General features: G+C 48.9%; 1 protein-coding gene across 1 annotated transcript; it reads left to right on the forward strand.

Annotated features, from left to right (window-relative positions):
* The first annotated feature begins 593 nt into the window (after positions 1-593).
* On the forward strand, positions 594-23,922 carry MMP25 (matrix metallopeptidase 25). The gene is made up of 10 exons (XM_084805856.1): positions 594-689; positions 9,321-9,453; positions 10,901-11,045; positions 11,831-12,126; positions 12,234-12,407; positions 14,629-14,731; positions 17,985-18,067; positions 19,232-19,384; positions 20,806-21,066; positions 22,436-23,922. The coding sequence occupies exons 1-10, from the start codon at positions 594-596 to the stop codon at positions 22,669-22,671; spliced, it is 1,680 nt and encodes a 559-aa protein (XP_084661982.1). The 3' UTR covers positions 22,672-23,922.
* Positions 23,923-23,930: the final 8 nt, after the last annotated feature.

A 23,930-nucleotide genomic window follows, 5' to 3' on the forward strand; every position in this document is an offset into this window, starting at 1 on the left:
TATCTAGTCTTAATTGCAGCTTAATTGCGGAGGGCGGGTTTGGGCCGGACATGGTGCGCAGGGAGGGGAACGTGAGCCCCCCCCCCCCGTCTCCGATTGCGGGGACCCTGGAAATTCCCCCTGCATGGCAGCTCAGCCTAGGGGGAAAACCTCCCACTGGCACCAAAGGAAAGATCGGTTCCAAGTTTAATTGCCATGCGGGGCGGTTGGGGGTTGGAGGAGCATTGCAGCCCGTGGTGAGGGTAGTTAACCCTTCCCTCCCGCGCTGCAAGGCCCCTTGAAAACTGCTCCTTGCACGGCAATTAAACGGGGGGGGGGGAATCTCCCATTGGCATCAATCGACACTTAGGGCTCTGGGGAAGAGATTCAGGGCTAGGGACCCCTGGGCCCAGAATTGGCAATGCCCCTCAGGTTTTGCTTTCCCTAACAGATCCCGTACTATAAACCCTGGAGTCCTGCTTCCCATCTTTTCTCTCCCCCCCCCCCCCCGACAGAGAGAGAGAGAGAGAGAGAGAGAGACGTGAGACAGGAAGGGGGGACGGGGAAGTTGCTATATAAGGCTGTGTGCCGGGAGGCACCACTAAAAGCTGAAGATGCTTCTGCTGCTGGTGGTTTCCGTGGCTTCTCCCGGCCTCATCCCCCAGACCAGAGCAGAAGTACCCAACGCCCACGAGATCGGCAAGGGGGTGGTGAGTCCAGAATGCCTGGGTCCTCGGGAAGGCAAGGAAAGAGGGGGTGGGTGTCTAAGGAACGCGGGTGAAGGGGTCCTCAGGGCCAAGACTCCTGTTGTTTCCTTCTCTGGGAAGAAAGGAATCTCTGGTGTTAGGAAAGAGGGAGAGAAGCTGGGACAGCTGGATTCTGTAGGAAATTGTTGGGGTCCAGGGGGTTAGAGGTGGGGGTGGTGATATGCACACCAAGACCCTCTGGGAAGAAACTGGGGTGTAAGGGGCCTGGGTGAGGGGGGACTGTGGAAAGAGTTCCGTCGAAGCTTATATATGTAGGGATCTGGAATAAGGGGCGCAGGACTCCTGGGTTCTCTGGAAATAGGAAGGATGTAGCTGCTATCTTTGTGTCTCTTGCCCAAGAAAGAGGGATCAAATCGACCCATCTCCTTGGGTTTCCTGTTACAAACCGCCTGCAGTCGGGAAATCATTGATCCCTTTAACGCCAGTTTCCTTCCTTTGCTTCTTCAACCTCAGTCATCTAGAGGTAAATTGCCCTTCTTGGTAATTTACTTTCAGACCTCTGGATTCTATTCCTCCCCCTTACACACACACACACTCTCTCTCTCTCTCTCTCTCACACACACACACACACACCCCTACACCCATGGAAAAGGATTGGAAGAGAGCTGAGAGATCCACCACCATCTGCCTATCATTTCTCATTTGATGGGTTTAATTATCCTTTTTAGTTGTTTTTCCCCTTAGGTATCAGAGAAATCCACTTGGTTTTTGGATCTAAGAGGGCCTTTTGAACTTGCAAAGCAGGTTCAAAGAATAGCTTTCCTTTCGATATAGAAGTGAATCTATGCACTTAATGTGCTTAGATTCTCAGTAAATCTGCCCATTGGGATCCTTCTCTTATTTTTAGCTTTGCACCTCTCAGGTTGCCCCAAAGTCTTAGTTACTGGAGCAATCCAGTTAACAAAGCCATGGCTGGAATGGGTTGCCTCCTTTCTTTGCGGATGCTTGCTGCTCCTATGTCAAAATATCTGATCTTTTTCCACACTCCTAAGCCCCCTGGGGAAAAAAAATACAACATCGCTAAGGCAATATTCTTCATCTGATAAACTTTCAAAGAAGTGGACTGCATGCACCCTTCAATGCTAATGCAGTGAAAGAGACCAGATGGAGGTATTTGTGTAACTCCGAAAGTGAGTGTCCTCTTACACCAGCCTTCCCCCAACCTGGGGCCCTCCCTCTGGCATGCCCTCATGCTGGCAGGTGATGATGGGAGTTGTAGTCCAACACATCTGGTGGGTGCCAGTTTGGGGAAGGCTTGCTCTGATGATGTACAGCTTCCTCGCTTAGAAAAAATCTGCATGCTGCCATGTGCCTTTTCTTCCTGTAACTGAAAACAAGGACTAGGTTCTTTTGATGTTGCCAGCTGCAGCTGTGGCTCATGACCCTGAGCAGAGCGTACGTGTAGAGAGCATCCCCCTTCCAAATCCATCCATGCAACTTGTAAAGCACACCTTGAGAGCTCTGTTCCTTTTCAGTTGATTGATGAACCACTGGCTTTCAAACTCTGTCCACTGGGGAGCAGAAAGCTCCTAGATAGGCAGAACTGGTCCATTTGGGGCAGCTTTGGAATGGTTTGCTAGCTTCTACAGGCCCCTCTTAAGCCTGGGATTGCCCTAATTTTTTTTCTGGCAGGGTTCCTGTAGTCTTAATAGATCCGTGCCAACCCGTCAGCAGAGGCAACCATTCCTATCACTGAATCTTTGTATGTGAGTGGACAGCTGCATTTCTTTCCATTTCTGCTTGTGGTGCAGCTCTTAAAGATTGCAGGGAGAGGGGGGGGGGATGAGGAGGGAAGTGGGAATTATACTTAAGATGGCCTTTCCCCAACCTGGCAGTGCTCTCCAGCTGTCTTAGACTACAAACCCCATCATCTCCAGGGGCTGATGGGGGCTGCAGTCAGCACATCCACGTGGGGTTTGAGGAAGGTGCTCTATTCCCTTTAGAGAGAAAGTGAGCCAGCTCATATGAGAGAGAGACTTCAAAAATGGGGAGACACCCCTATTCGTGATTGTGAGCCATTGAGGACTGTCCCAAGCAGATGTGGGCGGCTGGCATGAGGCTGTGTGCATACCCCTTCTTTCCTTTCGGAACACATGCGGCATTTTCTCCAACTGCACTAACAACGGCAGTTGGATTTCCTGAGTGTATAAATCAATTGAACAAGCAACACTGATCAGAACCTGGATGAGTTGTTTTGAGCGCTTCTCTTTCTGTATTTTAGCGACCACATCCCAAAGTGGGACAAGAAGTGTTTGAGCATCCTATGAACATGTGCCTTAACTCATGCACTGGGACAGCCATAACTAGCAGCCGGAATGTAATCTCCCTCGCCCCTGCCCCAAATCAAACTAGCTAGAGACTCTGGGGTGTTACTGCTGATTCCTTTATCATGCATTTGGCTCACTTGCTTGAGTAGCCGCCATACGTTCTCCCTGAAGGTACCTACATTTTGTAGCACACCTAATTGCTGCTTGTGGGGCACTATGGTCTAGTTTGGAGGTAGATGCTACATTTGAGCAGCAAATCAGAATAGATGGGCTCTACTCTCTGTCTGTTCTGTGATTCCTTTATTTCCTTTACTTATGCAACACATAATTAATTTGTGGAATTAATTGGTTGCTGGTTGAGATGGCTGTAGAGGGTGATTAGACAACTTCATAAAGCAGGGATGGGCAATTTATAACCCTCCAGATTGTATTGGACTACAGCTCCCATCATCCCTGTCTACTGGCCATACTGGCTTGGGGCTGATGTGAGTTGGAGTTCCAAGAACATCTGGAGGACCAGCCCTGTTGTAAAGGATAGGTCTGTCAGCGGCTACTAGCCATGATGGCTCATAGAACATCCATCTTCAGAGTGGGAATGAACAAATCTCTCCCACTCAGTTTCAGTCAATTTTTTTCAAGTCCATCACATTCCATCCCATTTTCGCATCACTTTGTGATTATTTTTTAAAGCTCTGCACAAACGTTTGTACACATGTTCATCCACATTTCTTAAAAATGTGCTGATTTTTGTACATGCACACTTTTGTACACTCCCAAATATAAGTATTTTTTGCAAGCAATTTCACCCTAAAATAAAGCTTTGCGCACATTTTTCTGTAGCATCTGCATTTTGGGGCACACATTTCCATAATAGACTCATTTCTGTGCACACTTGCCCAGAATGCATTTAGTGTACACTTGTTGGTAATATACACATTCAGTAATATATTGCATTCAGTAATATGCATATATTTGCATGCATTTTTTTTTTCTCAAATTGCATTGCAAAATTCTGAAAAGTGAAATAGCGGCATATAACTTCTTTCCAGTTTGTGTGTAGGTTCAGGAGGTGTGAATTTGATAAGTTCGTTTTAAAATGAGAACTGAACAAATTTCTCACCCATCCCTAGTTCAGAACAGGCCTGGCCTCAAGGAGGCCCAGCTGCTGGGTCTATCCCCCACAGCCTTAAGTGTCTCGATTGGTGCCAATGAAAGTTTTTTTCCCCTCAGTTTAATCATTGCTGGAGGGGGGGATTTCCTGGGGGATTACAGCTGGAGAGGGAAGGGTAACCCCTTCCCTTCCCTGTGCACTGTCCTCCCCAACCCGCCCCCAAGGCAATTAAGCTTAGAAAAAATCCTTCCATTGATGCCAATTAAGCACCTAGCAACGCCTCTCATTCAGAGGCCCTGATTTCCTTCCTGCCCTGCATGCTGGCACCTGCAGGCATCTGACTGGCCACTGTGGCAAACGGAATGCTGAACTAGGTGGCCCTTTTCTCTGATCCAGCAGGGCTGTAATGATGTCCTCAGTTCCCACTCTGTGAAACGGCAATAACAGCAACCCATTGTTCATGGTTCTCATAAGGACAAGCGCAATAAATATTGCACAGTGTTCTGTATGTTTCCAAAAGTGGTTTATAATAATTAATAATACACTTTCCGGCAGGGTTTGCAGTGATGCAGGAAACTACAAGGAGCCCCCTTTGCCCACCCGCCATTCCCGGTCTCAACGTCATTTTCCTGCATCAGGTTTCCTGTGCTCACCTCTTTGTTCTGGAGGTGGGTGCGATAGACAACCCCTCTGAACTAGCAGATTTCACCATCTAGCAATTCTCAGTTGAGATTACCTCTCTACTCTGTCTTGTTGGTTTTTTGTTCTTTTTGAGGGGTCCTTCTTCCTCTGCAAAGTAATTTCCATTTGCAGCTTGACCCTCCCACCAGCTGGAAACAGCAGGGGATGTGTGTGCGGTTCATGGGTTTGTGTGTGTGTGTATATATAGATGGATGGAGGAAGAATGACCCTTCCTGGAAACTGATGCAAAGGGTGGTTGTGGGGAGGTCACGGGGGTCCAGAGAAACCAGGGGGCGGCTCTTGGATTCCGCAGCAGCCTTCAAGGAATGCAACAAAGGAACCTTTGAGCCGGGCAGGGGGCTGTGGTGAATTGGGAATGTATGGAGCTGGCTCAAAACAAGCCCTTCAGCCGAGATGGCGTTGCTGAGAGTTTCCCCATTTAGAGCCAGCAGTTGGTCTCTCTACTGCACCCCTTGCTGGGACTGGAGGAGGCAAATCTTTGGCCCACTAAGCCTAGCGCTCTCGACTGAGTGGCGGCAGGCCTCCAAGGTTTTGGGCACCTGCTACTGATTCCTTTTTTAGATGGACATGCCGGGAATGAAACCTGGAATCTTTTGTGCAAAGCATGTGCTGTATCTAGAGACCAAATTGCCAATATCCGCTGGATAATGGAGAAAGCCAGGGAGTTTCAGAAAAACATCTATTTCTGTTTTATTGACTATTCTAAAGCCTTTGACTGTGTGGATCATAACAAATTGTGGCAAGTTCTTGGTGGTATGGGGATACCAAGTCATCTTGTCTGCCTCCTGAGGAATCTGTATAACGACCAAGTAGCAACGGTAAGAACAGACCATGGAGCAACGGACTGGTTTAAGATTGGGAAAGGAGTACGGCAGGGTTGTATACTCTCACCCTACCTATTTAACCTGTATGCAGAACACATCATGCGACGTGCTGGGCTTGATGAACCCAAGGCTGGAGTTAAAATCGCTGGTTTAACAATCTCCGATATGCAGATGCTACCACTTTGATGGCTGAAAGCGAGGAGGAGCTGAGGGACCTTCTGACGAAGGTGAAAGAAGAAAGTGCAAAAGCTGGGTTGCAGTTAAACCTCAAAAAAACCAAGATTATGGCAACCAGCTTGATTGATAACTGGCAAATAGAGGGAGAAAACGTGGAGGCAGTGACAAACTTTCTGTTTCTAGGCGCAAAGATTACTGCAGACGCTGACTGCAGCCAGGAAATCAGAAGACGTTTACTTCTTGGGAGAACAGCAATGACAAATCTTGATAAAATAATTAAGAGCAGAGACATCACACTGGCAACAAAGGTCTGCATAGCTAAAGCAGTGGTATTCCCCGTAGTAACCTATGGCTGGGAGAGCTGGACCATAAGGAAGGCTGAGCGAAGGAAGATAGATGCTTTTGACCTGTGGTGCTGGAGGAAAATTCTGAGAGTGCCTTGGACTGCAAGAAGATCAAACTAGTCCATACTCCAGGAAAGAAAGCCAGACTGCTTACTGGAGGGAATGATATTAAAGGCAAAACTGAAGTAGTTTGGCCACATAATGAGAAGACAGGATAGCCTGGAGAAGATGCTGATGCTAGGGAAAGTGGAAGGCCAAAGGAAGAGGGGCCGACCAAGGGCAAGATGGATGGATGATATTCTGGAGGTGACGGACCCGACCTTGGGGGAGCTGGGGGTGGCAACGGCCGACAGGAAGCTCTGGCGTGGGCTGGTCCATGAAGTCACAAAGAGTCGGAAGCGACTGACCGAATAAACAACAACAACATGTGCTCTATCAGTGATCTGTGGCCCAATCCCAAACTGGGGTTGGGGGGACAGGAAACATGATGAGATAAATTTGCAGAGCGAAGCAGTCAGCAGCAACTTGCTGGAAGGGAGCCCCCCCCCCCCCCAAGGATTGGACCCTGTGAGCATGGACCAAAAGCCAACAGCTGATCAGATTGTAAAGCTGTTCCTTGACTGTACCATTTCAGATGGCAGAGGAATCGAAGCAGGGCAGAATCCCCCAAGTCCACATTTTAAGGTGGGAGAAACCACCACCTTCTGCATAAGAGATGGGGAAGATGTTGCCCTCAGATGTAGTTGGACTGCAGCTCCCATCATGCCTCACCAGTGGCTATGCTGGCTAGTGGCTATGCTGGCTAGGGAGTTGCAGTCCAGCAACATCTGGAAGGCCATGCCTTCCCCACCCCTGTTCTGCATACAGAATCCATATTTTCGGGAGAAAGGTTCTAGTGTAGTACTCTTCTCTCTGACATCTGGTTCGGTATGTGGAGGGAGTTTTCTTTGCTTGTGATTTCTTGGTCTGTTTATCTAGATATATTAATATTTCTAGATTGTATTTCTGCCATAGGCATTCAAAGCACTAGCTAAAAAGCAGTTCAAGTTAAACACAGATTAAGGGTGCAATCCTATGCATGTTTAGACAGAAAAAGGGCCTACAATTCCCAGCATGCCCCAGCCAGCCATTTTGGGAGCTGTAAGCTTTTTTATCTGTAGGTCCACACAACAATATCTTCCATTTTTAACTCTTCCCATGGTTTCCTGCCACTTCCGCCTTTTTTTCTTATCTCACAAAATCCATTAAGGAGGGAATGAGATGGAACAGTGGTACCCAATACGTTTTGATTGGTAATGCTAGGAAGCACCCTCAAAGGCCACTTGGAAAAATGGCCAGCTGTACTGAGTCCTCGCAGCTAAGCCTCTTTGGATGAGCGTGAGGAGCTCTTATTCCTTCTTCCCCTTTCGCAATAAGGAAGGAGTCAGCTACTTAAAGTAAAAGGGAAGCTGGGAAACCCCTCAAGACATTCTGGGAAGAATATCTGTTCTCATAATCACAAAAATATATTAGAAGGACAAGTGTGTGTTGAAAGAACTGGGGAAGAGTCCCCATTCATGTTTTTCTCAGTCTTTAGACCACCATGGACGTGATTACATGTACAAGACCACTTAACAGGGCTGGGCCTACCATTTGGCAGAGTGAGGTGACCACCTCAGACATGCCCTGCGCCCCCTAAGCTAGTCTGCTGCCCTTGGGTGTGGTGGCAGACACTCTCCCATCCCCAGGGCTGAAATATTGTATAGTATTTTATTCTCTTTATTATTTGCTGTATTTTTATCTCGCTTTTCAAACAGTTGTTGTCCCCTGGAGAAAAGGCTATCAGTGGCTACTAGTCCCGATGGCTATATGCTACCTAAGCCTCTGTACACCAGTTGCTGGGAAACATGGGTGGGAGGGTGCTGTTGCGCTCGTGTCCTGCTTGTGGGTTTCCCGTGGGCAGCTGGTTGGCCACTGTGTGAACAGAATGCTGGACTAGATGGTCTGATCCAGCATGGTTCTGCTGGTGTGCTTATGTCTCCCAAAGTGGTTCATATCCATAAAAGAGAGAGAGAGGCCCTGCCATCAGGGTTCCAAACTAAGATGCCAAGACCCACAAGGAAAGGAGAGTGGAGGGAAAGGGATGAGGAGAGAGATCCATTTTTCAAGGCCAGAACAAAGTGGTGAGCAATATAAATGGGCATTTAAATGCACGTCGGGCCAGGCCTTGCTGGTGCTCTTGTGTGAATGAGGCTCTTGTTCCTTGGGCCGGTGGATGGGGGCCAGAGCGTTCTTTCTCCTTGCTTCTGCAGTCCCAGGACAACTGTCAGTTGGAGCCTAGCGATCTCCCTGACAGGGAGGGAAAGGGAGCTCCCTGCAACTCCTCCTTCTCTGGCCCATGGATGGGCCAGGTTGGCCTCCCCTTTGGCTTGATCCTATTATCAGGAAGCAGGCGGTATGGCTTCCCAGTGGCCCTGTGTCCCCTGCCAGATGACAGAAGCCAGCATGTGCTTCCCTTCTGCTCTGCAGTCCCCAGGCAACTGTCAGTTGGAGCCAAGGGTTCTTTCTTTTAGCTGTTGTCATCCACCCAGAGAACGTTCGTTATTGGATGGATTAAAATATAAGAAATAAGATTTGTCAGCTTCTGTGTGTGGAATGGGCAAAGGGGGGGGGTGATGCCATCTTGTCTGCCTCAGGCAGGAAAATGTCTAGAGCCATCCCCCTGCCCCTTTGTAGATTTGCCACTTTTTTCTGTCAGGGCCATTGTAACCTCAACACATGACATTTTCCCTACACAGTTATTTATTTGTTATATTTATATCCCACCTCTACTCCAAGGAGTCCAAGGCAGCATACATGGACTTCCTCCTCTCCTTCTTATCCTCCCAATAACCCTGTGGGGTAGGTTAGGCTGAGAGTCAGTGGCTGGCCCAAAGTCACCCCAGTGAGCTTTATGGCTGAGTGGGGACCAGAACCCAGGTCTCCTGCATCCCAGTCCAACGCTAACCACTACATCACACCAGCTATATCTTCATGTTCGGGGCAAAAGCAACACCTTTTGTATTTCTCCCTGTCACGTAGCACAGGTGCCAGGAAAAAAGATGGGGGCAATCCTATGCATATCAACCGGTCTAACGACTAATCAAGCCACACTGATTATGTTCTCACAGGAATGGCTGACCCGCTATGGCTACCTTCCTCAGCCAGACCCTAGAGCAGCCCGTCTTCAAACACAAGGAGAACTGACCAGCGCCATCAAAATAATGCAAAGGTTCGCGGGACTGCCCACAACCGGGGAGCTGGGTACGTGCAGCCATTAGGAGGGTCAGAGGTCCAGCAGATGTCAGGTTACCCCTGTTCACCACGGGAAAGGATGGGGGGGTTGACACCTCTTTTTCTGGAAGGGCTCCTGTGTCAGAGACCTCCACTGTTCATATATATATGTGTGTGAAAGAGCAAGACAGACATGACTCGGTGATGGAAGAGGACGCTGTCCCTACACCAGTGCTGAAGTAAGCTTCAATTCTAGTCCAGCCCACTTCTGTATGTGGAATAGGGAAGGGGGCATCTTGTCTTTTGCCTCAGACAGCAAAAAGGAATAGGGAAGGGGGCACATCATGCAATTGCAGAAGAACGTGCGCCGCCCCAACCTGATGCTGTTCACATGTGCTGGCTGGGGGTTGCGGTCCAACACATCTGGAGGCACCAGGCTGGGAAAGGCTGACCTAGACAATATTCTGGGTGTGCCTGCCTCATACCAGCCTCACTATTGTCATCACCCAATCTCATTCACACGCACATGCCAGACCACATGCGCACACATGTAACAACAAGCGCAGAGCCAAGGGGAACCTTTACCAGAAGTGTAGTGCATGTGCCCAGCAGATTTCTGCACAGCATTTCAACAAAGTGGGGAATTGCTTTGGTGGGCTGTGGGGCGGGGGGCAGAAATGGATAGAGTTGGGAAGAAAGGAAAAGGTATAGAGCAGAAGCTGTTATACTGACCTATCTAATGGGTCCTAGTATGTTTTCTAAGCCTTAGAAAAAGGAGTCCCAGTATGTTTTTAAAACATGGCCAAAATGGTTACGTTTGACCCAGAGACCTAGACCGGTGGTGGGCAACCTGGTGCCCTCCAGATGTTTTGGAGTGTGCCTCCCTTCAGCCCCAGCCAGCATGGCCAATGATATGGTATGATGGGAACTGTAGTCTAAAACACCTGGAGGGCACCAGCTTGCCTGTCCCTGTTCTAGACTCTCTTCCTGGCTGCTGCCATTGGACTCAAAGGCAGCAACTCATATATGGAGGTTACATATATGAGTCATTGGCTTTGGACTCAATGAGGGCTTTACTGGGGGTAAAGTTTTCTCTCTGGGTATTTAAGGCAAATGGCTCTCTCTTTGTCTTGGCAAAGAGGCAACAGGGTGGTTCAAGACAGAAGTGGGGTACCGCGGCTATTGGAACGTGGGCTAGGCATCAGAGCAGAGCAGTGAAGGTGCTAGGAGAAGAGTCATGAGGTACAAGCCATCCCCAGGTTAATTCTTAGAACAAATTTCTGGGTCAGTTCATGCTGCTTCCAAACACATCCCTTCCCAGGGAGGAGCAGTACCATCTGAGCACCCCTACCATGCTCACGTGCACCTACAATTCGTCTACCCAGCTCTGAGCAGAGAAAGGGGACCCAGGCTTTGTCAGAAGCAAGACCTGGCAGATCGGTCGCGTCAGTCCTCTCTGAGTGTATCTCCTTTACAGACCAGAAGACCTTGGCCATGATGAACAAGCCTCGCTGCTCCCTTCCTGACATCGTCGGCACCTCTGAGCTGATGCGTCGCCGGCGCAGGAAGAGACGTTATGCTCTCAGCGACAACATCTGGCAAAAGAAGGACTTGACGTGGCAGTAAGTAATGCCCAGTCCCCACCGTCTCCAGTGGAAGGAGGGGGTGCGTTAAATCCTGTTTCGTTTCCTGTTTCTTATCTCCCTGGGTTTTATATCCCAATACACTTCCACTGTACTGATGTGCCTCATCAAGTCCTGTCCTTTGCTTTGCTTTTACTCTACTTTACCTCCGATTTTTCCTCGTGCTATAACTCATTGCCTCCTCCATCCTATCACTTTCCTACCCTTTTGCGGCTCCCGGGGTTTTGCTCGCTTTGTCAAAACCCTGTCATCAACTGCCATCCTTTGCCTTGTTCCTCCTTTCCTTGCCGCTGCCTACCTGTCCCTGGGGAACAGGACCCAGAGGGAGCTACAGGCCCATGTCCTGCTTGTGGGCTTCCTGTGGGCATCTGGTTGGCCACTGTGCAAAAGAGGATGCTGGACGACATAGGGCAACTTTCCCCAACCTGGCACACTCTAGATGTGTTGGACTACAGCTCCCATCAGCCTCAGCCAGCATGGCCAATAGGCAGGGCTGGTGGGGATAGTGGCTCTTCAGGTGTTTTTAGATTATAGCTGCCTTCCCCATCCTGGTGCCTTAAATGTTTTGGAGTGCAACTCCCATCAGACTTAGCATAGGCAATGATCAGGTGTGATAGGAGCTGTAGTCCAAAAATCTAGGGTAGCTGGCTGGGATTTGTAGTCCAACACATCTGGAGAGCGCCAGGTTTGGGAAGGCTGATGTAGGCCTTTAGTCTGATCCAGTAGGGCTCTTATGTTCCTGTGTTCTTATTTCCCCACTGCAGCATCCGTTCCTTCCCCAGCAACTCGCAGCTGTCAGCAAATCATGTCCGGAACATTATCTACTATGCCTTACGGGCCTGGAGCAATTCCTCAGCCTTGACCTTCCATGAGGTGCCTTCTGAACAAGCAGACATCTTGGTGGATTTCACCCTTGCCTATCACAAAGACAGTTACCCTTTCGATGGGCCCGGAGGCACCCTGGCCCATGCCTTCTTTCCTGGAGAACATCCCATTTCAGGTGACACCCATTTTGATAAGGAAGAGACATGGATTTATGACCCCTGGAATGACTTGCCAGGTACCTTCAGAACTACATAGCACCCCTAGCAACACAGGGTCACACAGACAACCTGTGGTAGAAAACCAAAGCTGTGGGTAAAATATCCTCTTTTCCTGACACATTAGGTCGTGGCACGGATCTCTTTGCTGTAGCGGTGCATGAGTTTGGCCATGCCTTAGGACTGTCTCACTCTTCCACCAAGGAGTCCATCATGATCCCATATTACCAGGGCCCAGTTGGGTTGCCCCACCTATACCGGCTCCCGCTAGATGATGTCATGGGAATTGAACAACTCTATGGTGAGAAGCTTAACTCTCCCCACGATACTGAATCCTTCTGTTACTCTGTAGTCACCTTTCTTTCCATCTTGATTGATTTCTTGATTGATGATAAAAGGCAAGAGCCCATCTAGACTTTCCCTCTAGAAAGAGAGGGGGCATTTCTGGACAGACAGCTCCTAGAACTAATAAATCATTGCTCTTCTGCTGCAAGCAATAAGTGGAACTATAATGTACTTTCCACGCCCTCTTGTGCTTTTATACAGAGTGCATGTATATCCCTCTTTGTCCCGTCCACACCAATGCCCTCAGCACTACACCAATGCTCTTTTTTAAGGGGGTGTGTGCACACGAGCAGTGACTTATCAGGCAGCTGAACCTATCACAGCTCAGCACACATTCGCTATAACCTTTTCAGTGGGTGCCATTTTAAAGTAACACTAACGGTGCAATCCTATGCATGTTTAGACAGAAAAAAGGCCAACAACTCCCAGCATGCCCCAGCCAGCCATGCTGGGTGGGGCATGCTGGGAGTTGTAGGCCTTTTTCTGTCTAAACATGCAATAGGATTGCACCCTTAGTGTTAACTTTTCTGGCCATTAAAAAAACAATAATAGCAAAATACCAGTTAAGTCAGGGGTGTTGAACATTTTTCAGACTGAGGGCCAAATTCCATTTCAGAGCAGCTCTCAGGGGTCACATTCCACTGGTGGGTGGGGCCAAAGGCAAAAGAGGCAGGAGCCAAAAACACAGCAGATTTGAGCTTAAAGCTCCTACTGACAGTAACTGAGCCTTCGGAGAGGTGTTTCACACTTTTCGACCTTAGAAAAACTGCACAAAAGCCAGTAAGCCACCAAATGATCGGTGAGTGGAAGAAAGGGAGGTGACCATCTGTGGAACTCCGGAGGGCCAGATTGGGACCCTAGGCAGGCCGGATTTGGCCCCCGGGTCTGACGTTCTGCACCCTTGACTTAAATGAAAGAATGTTATAGCATTATACCCCTATAAAGCTATAAACATCCCTGTTCCAGTCACAGCCATTTTAGTAAGTAAGTTAGGGAGCAATCCTATGGCCTCTAGACAGCAGCTAGACAGCTATAGGATATGCTGTTTTCTGGGAACCGACCTCCCCCACTTCTGCACTGCCTCTGAGGCAGTGCAGAACAGCCCCATCCTCCGGGCTTGCAAGAGGAGCGCGGAGGGGCTGGAAAGGGGTGTGCCTGGGGGCGATCCAGGGCAGGGAGATCGCAGCTGCCTGTACGACACATCCAATGGTGTACGACACATCCAATGTGTCGTACACCAGCCTCCTTCCCCGCTGTGTCCTCCTCGGGTGTCTAGCAGAAAAAGCAGGGCAGGAGAAGCGCAGAGGGAACGATCCCCTCTGTGCTTCTCCTGCACTGCTTTGGATAGGCGGTCACCTCTGAGTTCAGAGGCAGCTGCCTATCTAGACAGGATTATGCCCTTAATGGCAGTAACTGGAAAGGTTTTTCTAATGATTTTTAAAGTAGCGTTACACAGAGAAAATGTTAAGGCCCGATAATGCTAAAAATAATAATTAAAAATGCCTTTCTGGTCACCGCTACTAACCATCTTGCTAGAATGGTTGGGAATGGAAAAGGTATGTTTTATTTCTTCATAGGGGTGAAGTGATATAGCACTTTAATTTAAATGGTATCTTGCTGATTTATATATATATTTAAAATATAGCAGAAGTGTTTTAACACTACTTAAAAGGCTGGTTAAAAAAAAGATAAATAGGTGATAAAAATGGTGCCCACCACAAAGGTTATACTGAGTTGTGTGCTAAGAAATTATAGGTTTGCCTGCCCACATCAAAACCATGCCTCTTAAAAAAGATGGGAAAGTAGCACTAAGGTGCATTGGCACCTTTGGGGACTGTATTACTCTTCTGCCCTTCTTGAAAAAGTTGGACTTTCTTCAGTAAGAACCAAGATGGATGCAGCACTAGGGAAACAAGGGAGGATTACAAAGAGATAGCATTGTATGGACCCCTCTATAAAATGCAAGTTAATGGGCCATGGTGATTCCACAATAAAACCTTTATCTGGAAGCACCCACAGATCTCTCCCTCTTTGTTTTCTTATTCTTTCATCCTTCCACCTAAATATCTGTTTTCTCTTCTTCTCTTTTTCCATCTCAGAGAGCACCGTGTGTTTGGGTGAATATTTTTGTTTGTTGGTTTTTGACTTGCTCCTTCGTTTTTTTGTCTTGGCTGCAGGGAAGCGTCAAACTGGTGCGCACCCAGATCACGATGTCCCAGCGTTACCAGTCCCCACTGCCCGCCCCATCCCTGACCTGCCACCATACAAGGCCACACAAGAGTGAGTACCCTTCTTTATGGGATGATGACCCTGCTAACTCTTGCGTCCCTCCCCAGCCGTTTTTGACTTGGTGCAGCGTGGGCACTCTCCGTATAACCCCAGGTGCTGCTGAGACAAAACTGGAGCAAGATCCAGGATGGATCGAGACAAGGGAAGCAAGATAAATTGGCAGTGGGTTGGTGGAAATCAGGCAGGGCTGGCATCGTGGTTGGGCACCTGCCAAGGGCAACACCCCAGTAGGGCCCACTGACAAGAGTCCCTGGAAGTTGCTCCTCCTCTTCACCAATGCACCCTTCTTGTTCACCTGCCTCTCGCTCAGGTCCACACAACAGAGGTGGTGAGAAGGCAGGGCAGTAGATGCCCCAGCCTAGTTGCTCGTTGGCTCTCTGCCTGTCAAGCAAGCAAGTGGTAGCAATGATGAGGAAGAGGATGAGGAGCAACAGCAGCTGGAGACCATGGTGACAAGAAGGGCTTATGGAGAGAGGGATCCCACTGAGGGTGTCTTGCCCAAGGGCCCTCACAAACCTGGAGCCGGGACTGGAATCCAGGGCCCTGCCGGTTCTGTCTGAAATAGCAGCCTGGGGACCCTAAAATGAAATTCACAGACTAGCTGAGAATGGCGCAGGCAGGCAGCAAGCAAGGAAGAGAAAACACAAGTCAAGAGGAAAGTTCCTTTCTGGCAGTGTGAAAGCACCCTGTAGTGGCTTTATATATCACAGCCCAACAAATACAAGACCAAGAGCACCAGCCAGTCAGGTGAGTGAAGGGAGCAGGTGGGTTGTGGGGGTCTCCCAATTCCCTGTGGTGTAGGCAGGGGCAAACAGTTACCAGTAGACTTGCCACCACCCCTTGACATCTACCTCAGCCTGAGCCAGGGGACTCTCAGACCTTTCAGGACATGCTTGGGGCACAGAAACGCATTCAAGATGACATCCTCTATTTCAAGCCCCAACACTCTAAATAGTAGCAAGTCCAAACAGAAAGCTCTGAATTTGGTACTGAGGCTTAAGTAGAATAAAACACACAGAAACCTTGAAATGGATGTGAAAATTAGAATACAATAAGGAAGGGGGGAAAGGGGTAAATAGGTGTACAAATATCAAAGAAAATCAGAGAAAACCCAGAGAAACCCTTTGGAACAATGCTGCAGGCAAAAATAACAAAGCAATACCTATCCTATCCTGAACCTAAGTAAGGGTCTTCCAGTTGAACAGGGCCCACTTGAGGATCCAAGAGCTCACAGGCCCAAAAGCCAGTTAGCACAGGCAGACGAAGACTGAAGATCGGAACGAAAATTAAGACCTAATAGTAACCACCAGCCCCCCTGGCTTTATAACCCCCCAGGCCCTTGACAAATGTGAGGTGAGCCTCCTTCACCAGTTCCTATCTGCTGGAGAGTTACCCGAGAGACAAGCCCCCTTGGCAAATCACTACAGGTTGAATAACTTCTTCAGCTTTCAGGAGGGGAGGGGAGGTGTTCTCACCACAGCCCAGCCGATGTCATTCAGTCTAATTTGGCAAGAATCCCACTCTGGCCTTGAGGCACCTGGAGACTAGAAAAAGGCAGGATAACCTACGCAGGTGGTTTAGCGAGTGCATGCCAGCCCCCCCTCCCAAATGGAGCTTGTTACAAGCTGCTAAGTCATAAAAAGAACATGGATTTCTTGACAGGGTGCGAGAGTGAAACCATGGAGAGTAGGTAGGTAGACTGTGACGACTGGCAGCAGGTGATGTAGAATCATTACTGGATCCCTTCAGGCCCCAACAGCCTGATTTCCTACCAGAACTGCATGAAGAGATCCATTGTAGGCCAATGGCTAGAGTGGTGACCTTTAGCCTGGAAATCCCTCAGATCCCAGCTGAGCCATGAACATGCTTGCCCTGGGCAAGCTGTTTTCTCTTGCTTTCAGTTCTCCATCTGTATATCCGGAGTGTATGAATGACCTAGCTGATAAGGTTTTTATGGAGAAAACTGTAAAACTAAACGCTGGCGGTTGCTTCTTGGTGAGCCTCTATCCCCTAATAATTGGCTGAACTGCTGTGATGTCACAACATGTCCATTCCAGAAGAGCATCGATGTTAGTTGGCTGCAGCAAAAAGACAAAGAAGTTTGTGCCTTCAAGTACAGCTAGCTTTATAGGCTACATCTGCCTTTCCCAACCTGGTGCCCTCCAGATGTGTTAGACTGCAGCTCCCAGAATTCCCAGTCAGCATGGCCACTGACTGAGAATTATGGGACTTGTAGTCCAACACATTTGGAGGGCACCAAGGTGAAGAAGGCAGTGCTATGTGCTCAGTCCACTTTATCGAAGTAAGGAGACATAACATGGATTAAGGTAAAACAGAACTAAAAGCAAGTTTGAATGGTAGGAGATCTATAGGAAGTAAATATGTAGACAAAACATCCTGATAGCTGGGTTGAGAAACATGAAGGCAAGTTGGACACAATTTACTTATGATTTTAGGGCATTTTTTACCCTGCTGTTCAGCAAAAAAGGGCTCCCAGAGTGACTTACATGAGTGCAATAACAAACAAGACAGTCTCTGCCCACAAGTTTGCAACCTAAAAGACACTGACAGAAATGGAAGAGGAGGAGAAGTGAGAAGGAAACACAGCAAACTCGGGCACCAGTTCTTAAAGTTACAACGTTCTTCAAATGACCAGACTGAATTCAGGGAGATGAGAAGCCGAGTAGAGCTGGTCTCTCAGCAGAGCCAGTGGAGGGGCCCCAGCTTCCCATTTCTCCCTCTGCTGTAGTTGGGGTCAGTCAGAATGTTTTGCAGTTGCTATGAGGGAAGGTGAAGGTAGATTTTGCTGGGGTGGGGAGGAGTCTCCACTGGTTCCAGGAAAAAGGGGAATTCCTGATGCAGGGAAGCCTGAAGATACCGGACTTGGGCCTGGGAGCTGAGTGGACATGGGCAACAAAAGATTGAGAGGAGGACTGGGGGAAGCCTCACACAGGGCCCAGAGACAGGAGGAGCTGTAAGCAGAGCCTGCGCCAAGGCTAGGCATGGCCGGGAACCTGCCGAGGGCCCACACCCCAGCAGGGGCTCACTGGCGTAAGCCGCCTGGAGTTGCTCCTCCTCTTCACCATTGCAACCTATATGTAGCTGCAAGGTGGGGAGGAGGAGGGGATAGTCCAGGAGGAGAGCGGCATTCCCCAAACCCAACTTAAAATGACCAGCCAGAACTTGGGCTCCTAATGAACTGAACGTCAGTCTGAATCCTCAAAGATTCCTCTTTTCCTTTCAGGCCACAGCTGCCGTCACCTGATCGGTGTAAGGCCCATTTTGATGCCATTGCTGACATCCGTGGAGAAGTTTTTTTCTTCAAGAGTAAGGATAGCAGAAGATGGGTTTTTTCCAGACTAGCTGGCATTGCTGGGGCGGGGCAGGGCAGGGCAGGGCGGGGGGGGGGGAGACAACGACACCCAAACTCTTTTGCCTAATGGAAACCTACTGACCTGTTAGACCAGCCTTGCCTTGCCTTCCCTTCCCTCTGAGTAAAGGGGAGCAACAGATTTCATCCCCACTTCTTGTCCATGGTGTATAACGGGGGCTGTGCCCCACCTTGGGCCATGATTGAATTTTGTGGCTGTTGCTGTTCAATGCATGCTTTGGGAATTCTTGTGCTTCAGCGTGATGGGGAAACTTAAGAAATCAGCTACTCTGTGCCGTGGTTGCATGGAGATGGCTGGGTGGACTTCTCTCTGAGGGCCAAACTACACACGATGTTAAAAAGATGCACCTGGATCTCCCAATGTCTTTTTTTCTTCACAGCTGCCACGGGGAGGGGGCATTTAACCCATCCCCCCTATGTTGATACCCTGATCTAAATCATTCCCCCTGCCCCCAGCTCTTATTAAAGGACACATATCTATACTGGAGCTGCCTTTTCTTTCTCCCAACCAGGCTGATAGAGGTAAACACTCCCTAGCCCAGCCTCCTCCAACCAGGTGCCCTCATGCAACTCCCATAATTCTGTTGGCCATGCTGGCTGGGAATGTTGGGAGTTGCAATCCAACACATCTGGAAGGCCCCAGGTTGGAGGAGGCTGGGCTAGCCCAAATGCCACTTTCCCAATGAAATTTACAGCCCCGGCCCCATAAGCGTTGGGAGATCCCATCATGAATCTCCCACTTCACGTGTCATTTGGCCCCGAGAACATACGCTACAAACAGCACAGGTATTTGTAGGAGGTTTCCACATGCATAAGAAGTCCAGCTTGATGAAATTCCTGCCAGTGTGACGGGACAGGAGGAGGCACCCTTTTTCAGCGACTACCAATGAAGAGTGGCAGCAGGCAGTGGCATGGCTTAGCTGTCGCATTTGTCTACATCCCACCGTGCCCCGCTCCACCCTTGCCATGCCCTCTGATCCACAGTTGTTAGGCTCCTGTGTGTATATCTTGGGAAGGGCTGGGACCGTGGGCTTGGCAGGGCACCTCCAGCGTTTGGCTTCTGAGCTAGTCAGCACCACGCCGCATAACCCTTTTCACAGAGAGGCAGTTCTGGCGGATGCAAGCAGCCCGGACCCTGGTTTCACTGGAGCCGGCACACACCCTCCGGTTCTGGAATGGCCTCCCCAAGGATTTCACAGCCGTTGACGCCGTGTACGAGCGCATCAATGACAGCCAGATCGTGTTCTTCATCGGTGAGTGTAGCGGGGAGCAATGGTGGGAGAGATGGAGATTGGGATCTCTCTGGAAGGGGAGGCAGCAGTGGCACTGCTAGGCACACAAAGGATCTGGGGCAATACCTTTCCAGCGGCATCAGTGGAAGGTCTTTTTCTCTACGCTTAATTGTCCTGCAGAGGGGGGATTTGGGGCGGGACACAGTGCACGGTGCCCCTCCCCAACTGTGATCCTCCTGAAAATCTTCCTCCCCCACCCCGTATAGTAGCTAAGCTTAGAAAATGCTCCCATTGACACAGATGGAAATATTTTTTTCTAAGCTTATTTGCCATGCAGGTGCAGTTGGAAGCTGGTGGGGAGGGGATAATCCTTCTCTCCCCAGCTGCAGTCCCTCTTGAAAATTGCTCCTTGCATGGCAATTAAGCCAAGAAAAACATCCCTTAGCACCAATGGATGCATAGAGGTCTGGGAAATAGATTCAGGGTCGTGGGCCCAAGCCTAACAACACCCCTGGAGTGCAGTCTAACACTGAAGAAAAGGGAGGCTGGACAAACAACCCAGGAAAAGAACCCATGGTTTGTTGTTGGGTTCTGAATTCTGGGTTGTTCATGGTTAACAACCCACAGTTAAACCATAGTACAGGGTTCGCACATAACAACAACCCACAATTCAACAACAATCCATATGCAACCCAAACACTGAGTTGTCATTATGTGCAAACCAGGTCATTGTCTGGAGCCCCCCATAAAATTCTGTTTGAGGCAGGGCAGTTGCACAGTAACAATCTCATCTGGAAGCATCCTGAAATGTAGCTACAGATACATTACGGCACGTTAAAATATGTGCTGTGGGTGTCATAATGTCTGGCATGCTTCGTTTTTAGTTGGCCTTGATTTGCATGGTTAGTTTTTAAAAAATGTATGTGTTTTAAAAACCAATGTAAACAAACATCACCTCTGGTGTTTCTGAGGCATGTGCAATTTATAAATAATGAAGTCTGTTGAACCTTGACTGTTCGATTCGGGCTCCACAGAATCCTTGGCAATTTAGGGTGCAATCCTATGCATGTTTAAACAGAAAAAAGTCCTACAACTCCCAGTATGCCCCAGCCAACCTTGAACCAACTGCCCTTGCACCAGTTTATTCACAGGGTTCTATACAGCTTGCTGGCAGGTTCTTAATACAGGTCTGTAGCAGGGTTTTGACTAAAAAGAGATGGAGTGGGGATGGCTGACCGGTGGGGGACTGTACTAATTTAACTCATTGTGTTTGAATACAAAACAACTAATACTTTAGGGAGTTTGTAGCAGAGAGGAAAGAGGGGAGGAATGGTTAAAAATGCTTTGTACTCTACAAAAGTTGTTTATATAAACCTGCTAGGATCTCTTCTAGCAATGTACCTTTTTCTTGCTCTGAGTCACCCTCTTACCCCTCCTTGCAGGGTCCCACTACTGGGTTTTCACAGATACTCAGGTCAACCCAGGCTACCCCCGTCCCACATCGGATCTTGGCCTCCCTCTGGGCACGGTCATTGGGGCTGTGTTTGTGTGGCCCCACAATCGCAAGACATATCTCATAGAAAAGGACCAGTACTGGCGCTACGATGATCAGTTGGGCCAAGTGGAACCGGGATACCCCAAACCTGTCACCCTCTGGAAAGGGGTGCCCCCAGAGCTGGATGACGTCACTCGCTGGAACGATGGTACGTTTGCGGGTGAGGTGCATTCCTTTGCACAGCGTCTTGAACAAATCTGTTCCTGGCTGGTTGAGCATGTAGTTCCATATGATAAATGATAAGCAATTCTGTTGTGCATATTCCACATATCTGTGCATGCATTGCAAAATGCAGTCCATGGTGCAAAAGTTCTGTTAAAGACAACTCTCTAGCCCTCGTGGTTGCAAAGGATAGTCTGAAAATACTTTTTGTTTCTCACTTTGCAAAGAAATCTACAGAAGAAAATAGAAATTAGTCCACTTTTTTCTTGACTAGACTAATTGACATCAACAGAACAAAAGAAGAAAAGAGTCAACTCTTCCCCTTGGTTTACATAAACACCCTTGCCTGGTCTCTTGTAGATAATTTTAATTTACCATAGGGAACCAAGGAAAAATGACTGTTTGCAAGCTTGCCATTAACCCAGGCTCCAACCCACTTACCTGGGAGTAAGCCCCACTAAACTCAGTGGGACTTACTTCTAAATAGACACCCATAGGTTTGCACTGGCAGGCTCTAAACACCAGCCCAAGGAAGGTATTGTGCAAGAACATAAATGACTCTGGCAAATAGGCCAGTAGCAAGAAATCAGGGGAGGGGGGAGTCAAGAGATACATCTGTTTTTGTGGGGTGGGGAGTTGGAAATCAATGCAGAACAACCAGAACTGAAAGAAAGGTAGCCTGATGCATTTAAAGTTATTTAATTGTATTAAATATTACTATAAGAAGTCAGTTTTATTTTTAAAAATTTAAAGTGCCTAGTGCTTATCAATCATTCTCATGCCATTGCATGGCTTCAGACAAGCGCTGGCAGCAGGTTTCCGTCTTACTGGGCAATTGGGTAGAATACTTTCACCACACTTTTCATTCTTTCCACCAATAACAGTACTAGAAACATATTTTTGGGTTTTTAATGAAAGCCGGACATTCAAGGGAAGGGGTGTGGATATATCTCTGAGCCCCCACCCCCTCGGAACTCCCCTTTGGCTAAGGCCTGTTGGCACGTCCATAAAGGGAAGGGAAGGCTTGGGAAGTCTCCAAGCAGAAACGAAACCCATGAAGTTAACTTGGGGAAATCCCTCATGAAAGTCCTTTTTTTTTCTCTCTGTGAAAGACCTTTTTCAAAAGTTTGTCATAAGTGGAGAAGATCCCTGCAGCTGACCATTCCCCTGGTTAACAGCTTTGACCATGATGCTCAGGAGGCTTGGGAATGGAAGTGCCACTGCTCTCCTGGGACATGGGTGCTTTTGGCCTTTTGGTCCCCCTGCTGCCTGCAGACTCTGCTCGCTGCTCTCCTCACATCCCTCGCAACACACCTGCCACTTCTTCTCTGCTTTGCCTTTTTCTTCCTCTACAGGCAACACCTATTTCTTCAAGGACAGCCACTACTGGCGCTTTACTGGCAGCAATGTGGAGTCGGACTCAGGCTACCCACGTTCCATCTCCCGTGACTGGATGTATTGCCAAGGTCCTCCCACCCCGGTGCCGGGGCACCCAGAGGGAGAGGGACCAATGTGTATCTGTGGGGCGTCAGCCCTCAAAGTAGCCCCTCTCTTGGCTTGGATCCTGGCTTTCATTTGGGCCATGTGCTGACCCTGAGCCAGCTACAAAATGATGCACTTTATATCTTCCCGAAGGAAGGGACTGGCTGGCAGGAGAATGTGGCAACCCCTGGGCACAGCCTTCGAGCAATTGCTTTCTCCTTTGTTCCCCCCACCTGCCCCCAAACACACATGGTGCTCTCATAAAACCTCCCCTTCGGACCAGCGTGGTCTCTCTGAACCTTCTCTCCTCTGGTTCCACACTTTTGTTTTCTACAGAGAGGGGTGGGGCCGTTTAAGACTGCCTGCAGGCCACATCCACTGACTTGGATGCCTGGCCCCCTTGTCTCAGGTGTGTGGCAATAGTCTGATTTCTCAGGGGTGAAGGAAATGCACTCTGCACATGCTCAGAGGTGCACTCCTTTTTGTTTACTTCACACAACCCTGCCCAGCCCAAATTCTCCACCGGCATTAGCTCTCCCATCTGGTGTTACCTCTTCGCCCCTGTGGAGGCATGACAAAGCCCAGCCTGGGATCCAGGGCAGGACCACTAGCAAGGGGAGCGACAGCTAGAGCGCAGGAAGATGCCCCTCGGTGAAGCAACCCGGTGGTATGTGCAGCCCATCAGAGTTCTCCCCAGTACTGATGAAGGGTGGGCAAGGAGCGAGGAATGCCATTCTGTAAATGCTTCACCCAAGCAGGCTCTGTTTGTGGGCAGCGTTTCCTCACCCTGCAATACCCTGCAGCCAAAATGATGTGCATTAATGTGTGAGGGCATGTGGTGTTGTGTGTGCTAACGCAAGGGGGCAGAACCTCAGCCCTGGATCCCAATCCCACCCTCCAGGGTTCCCCAGAAGGCCTCACCCCCATTCCCTGAACCAATTATGGTTCAGTGGTTTCCCAGGTTTTGTGCAGTTTTCCCCCATTCTAAAAACACTGGCTTGGGTACTGGCAGTCAGAGCTTTCAGTTACAATATGCTGGTATTATTTGTATTTTTTGCCCCGCCCACCACCGGAATGTGGCCCTCAAAAGCTTCTCCAAAATGAAATGTGGCCTTCAGACCAGAAGAGGTTCTGCTCTCCTGCATTAACACATACAACTCTGAAAATACAAATCTGAGCTGCAGAATAGGCATTAAAAAACCTTCAGTTCCCTGTCCGGGCTGATTTTGAGGAGAGCGAACAAGGGCAATGGAGCGGGTTAACTTGGATGATTGAAGACTTAGGTGTGGGGAGGGGGTGGAACGCAACCAGGATGTGTATCGCTGTCCGTTTTTATAATAAAAATCCAGATGAAACAGCCCTACCCGA

This window comes from Heloderma suspectum, chromosome 6, assembly GCF_057233095.1.
Source record: "Heloderma suspectum isolate Gila_16-S chromosome 6, 16-S_ref, whole genome shotgun sequence".
NCBI lineage: Eukaryota > Metazoa > Chordata > Lepidosauria > Squamata > Helodermatidae > Heloderma > Heloderma suspectum.

Coding starts and splice junctions, on each gene's coding strand:
- MMP25 (XM_084805856.1), top strand. CDS start 594: ATGCTTCTGCTGCTGGTGGTTTCCGTGGCTTCTCCCGGCCTCATCCCC. Junction 11,046..11,830: donor AAGAAGGACTTGACGTGGCA/GTAAGTAATGCC, acceptor TCCCCACTGCAG/CATCCGTTCCTTCCCCAGCA. Junction 12,127..12,233: donor CCCCTGGAATGACTTGCCAG/GTACCTTCAGAA, acceptor CTGACACATTAG/GTCGTGGCACGGATCTCTTT.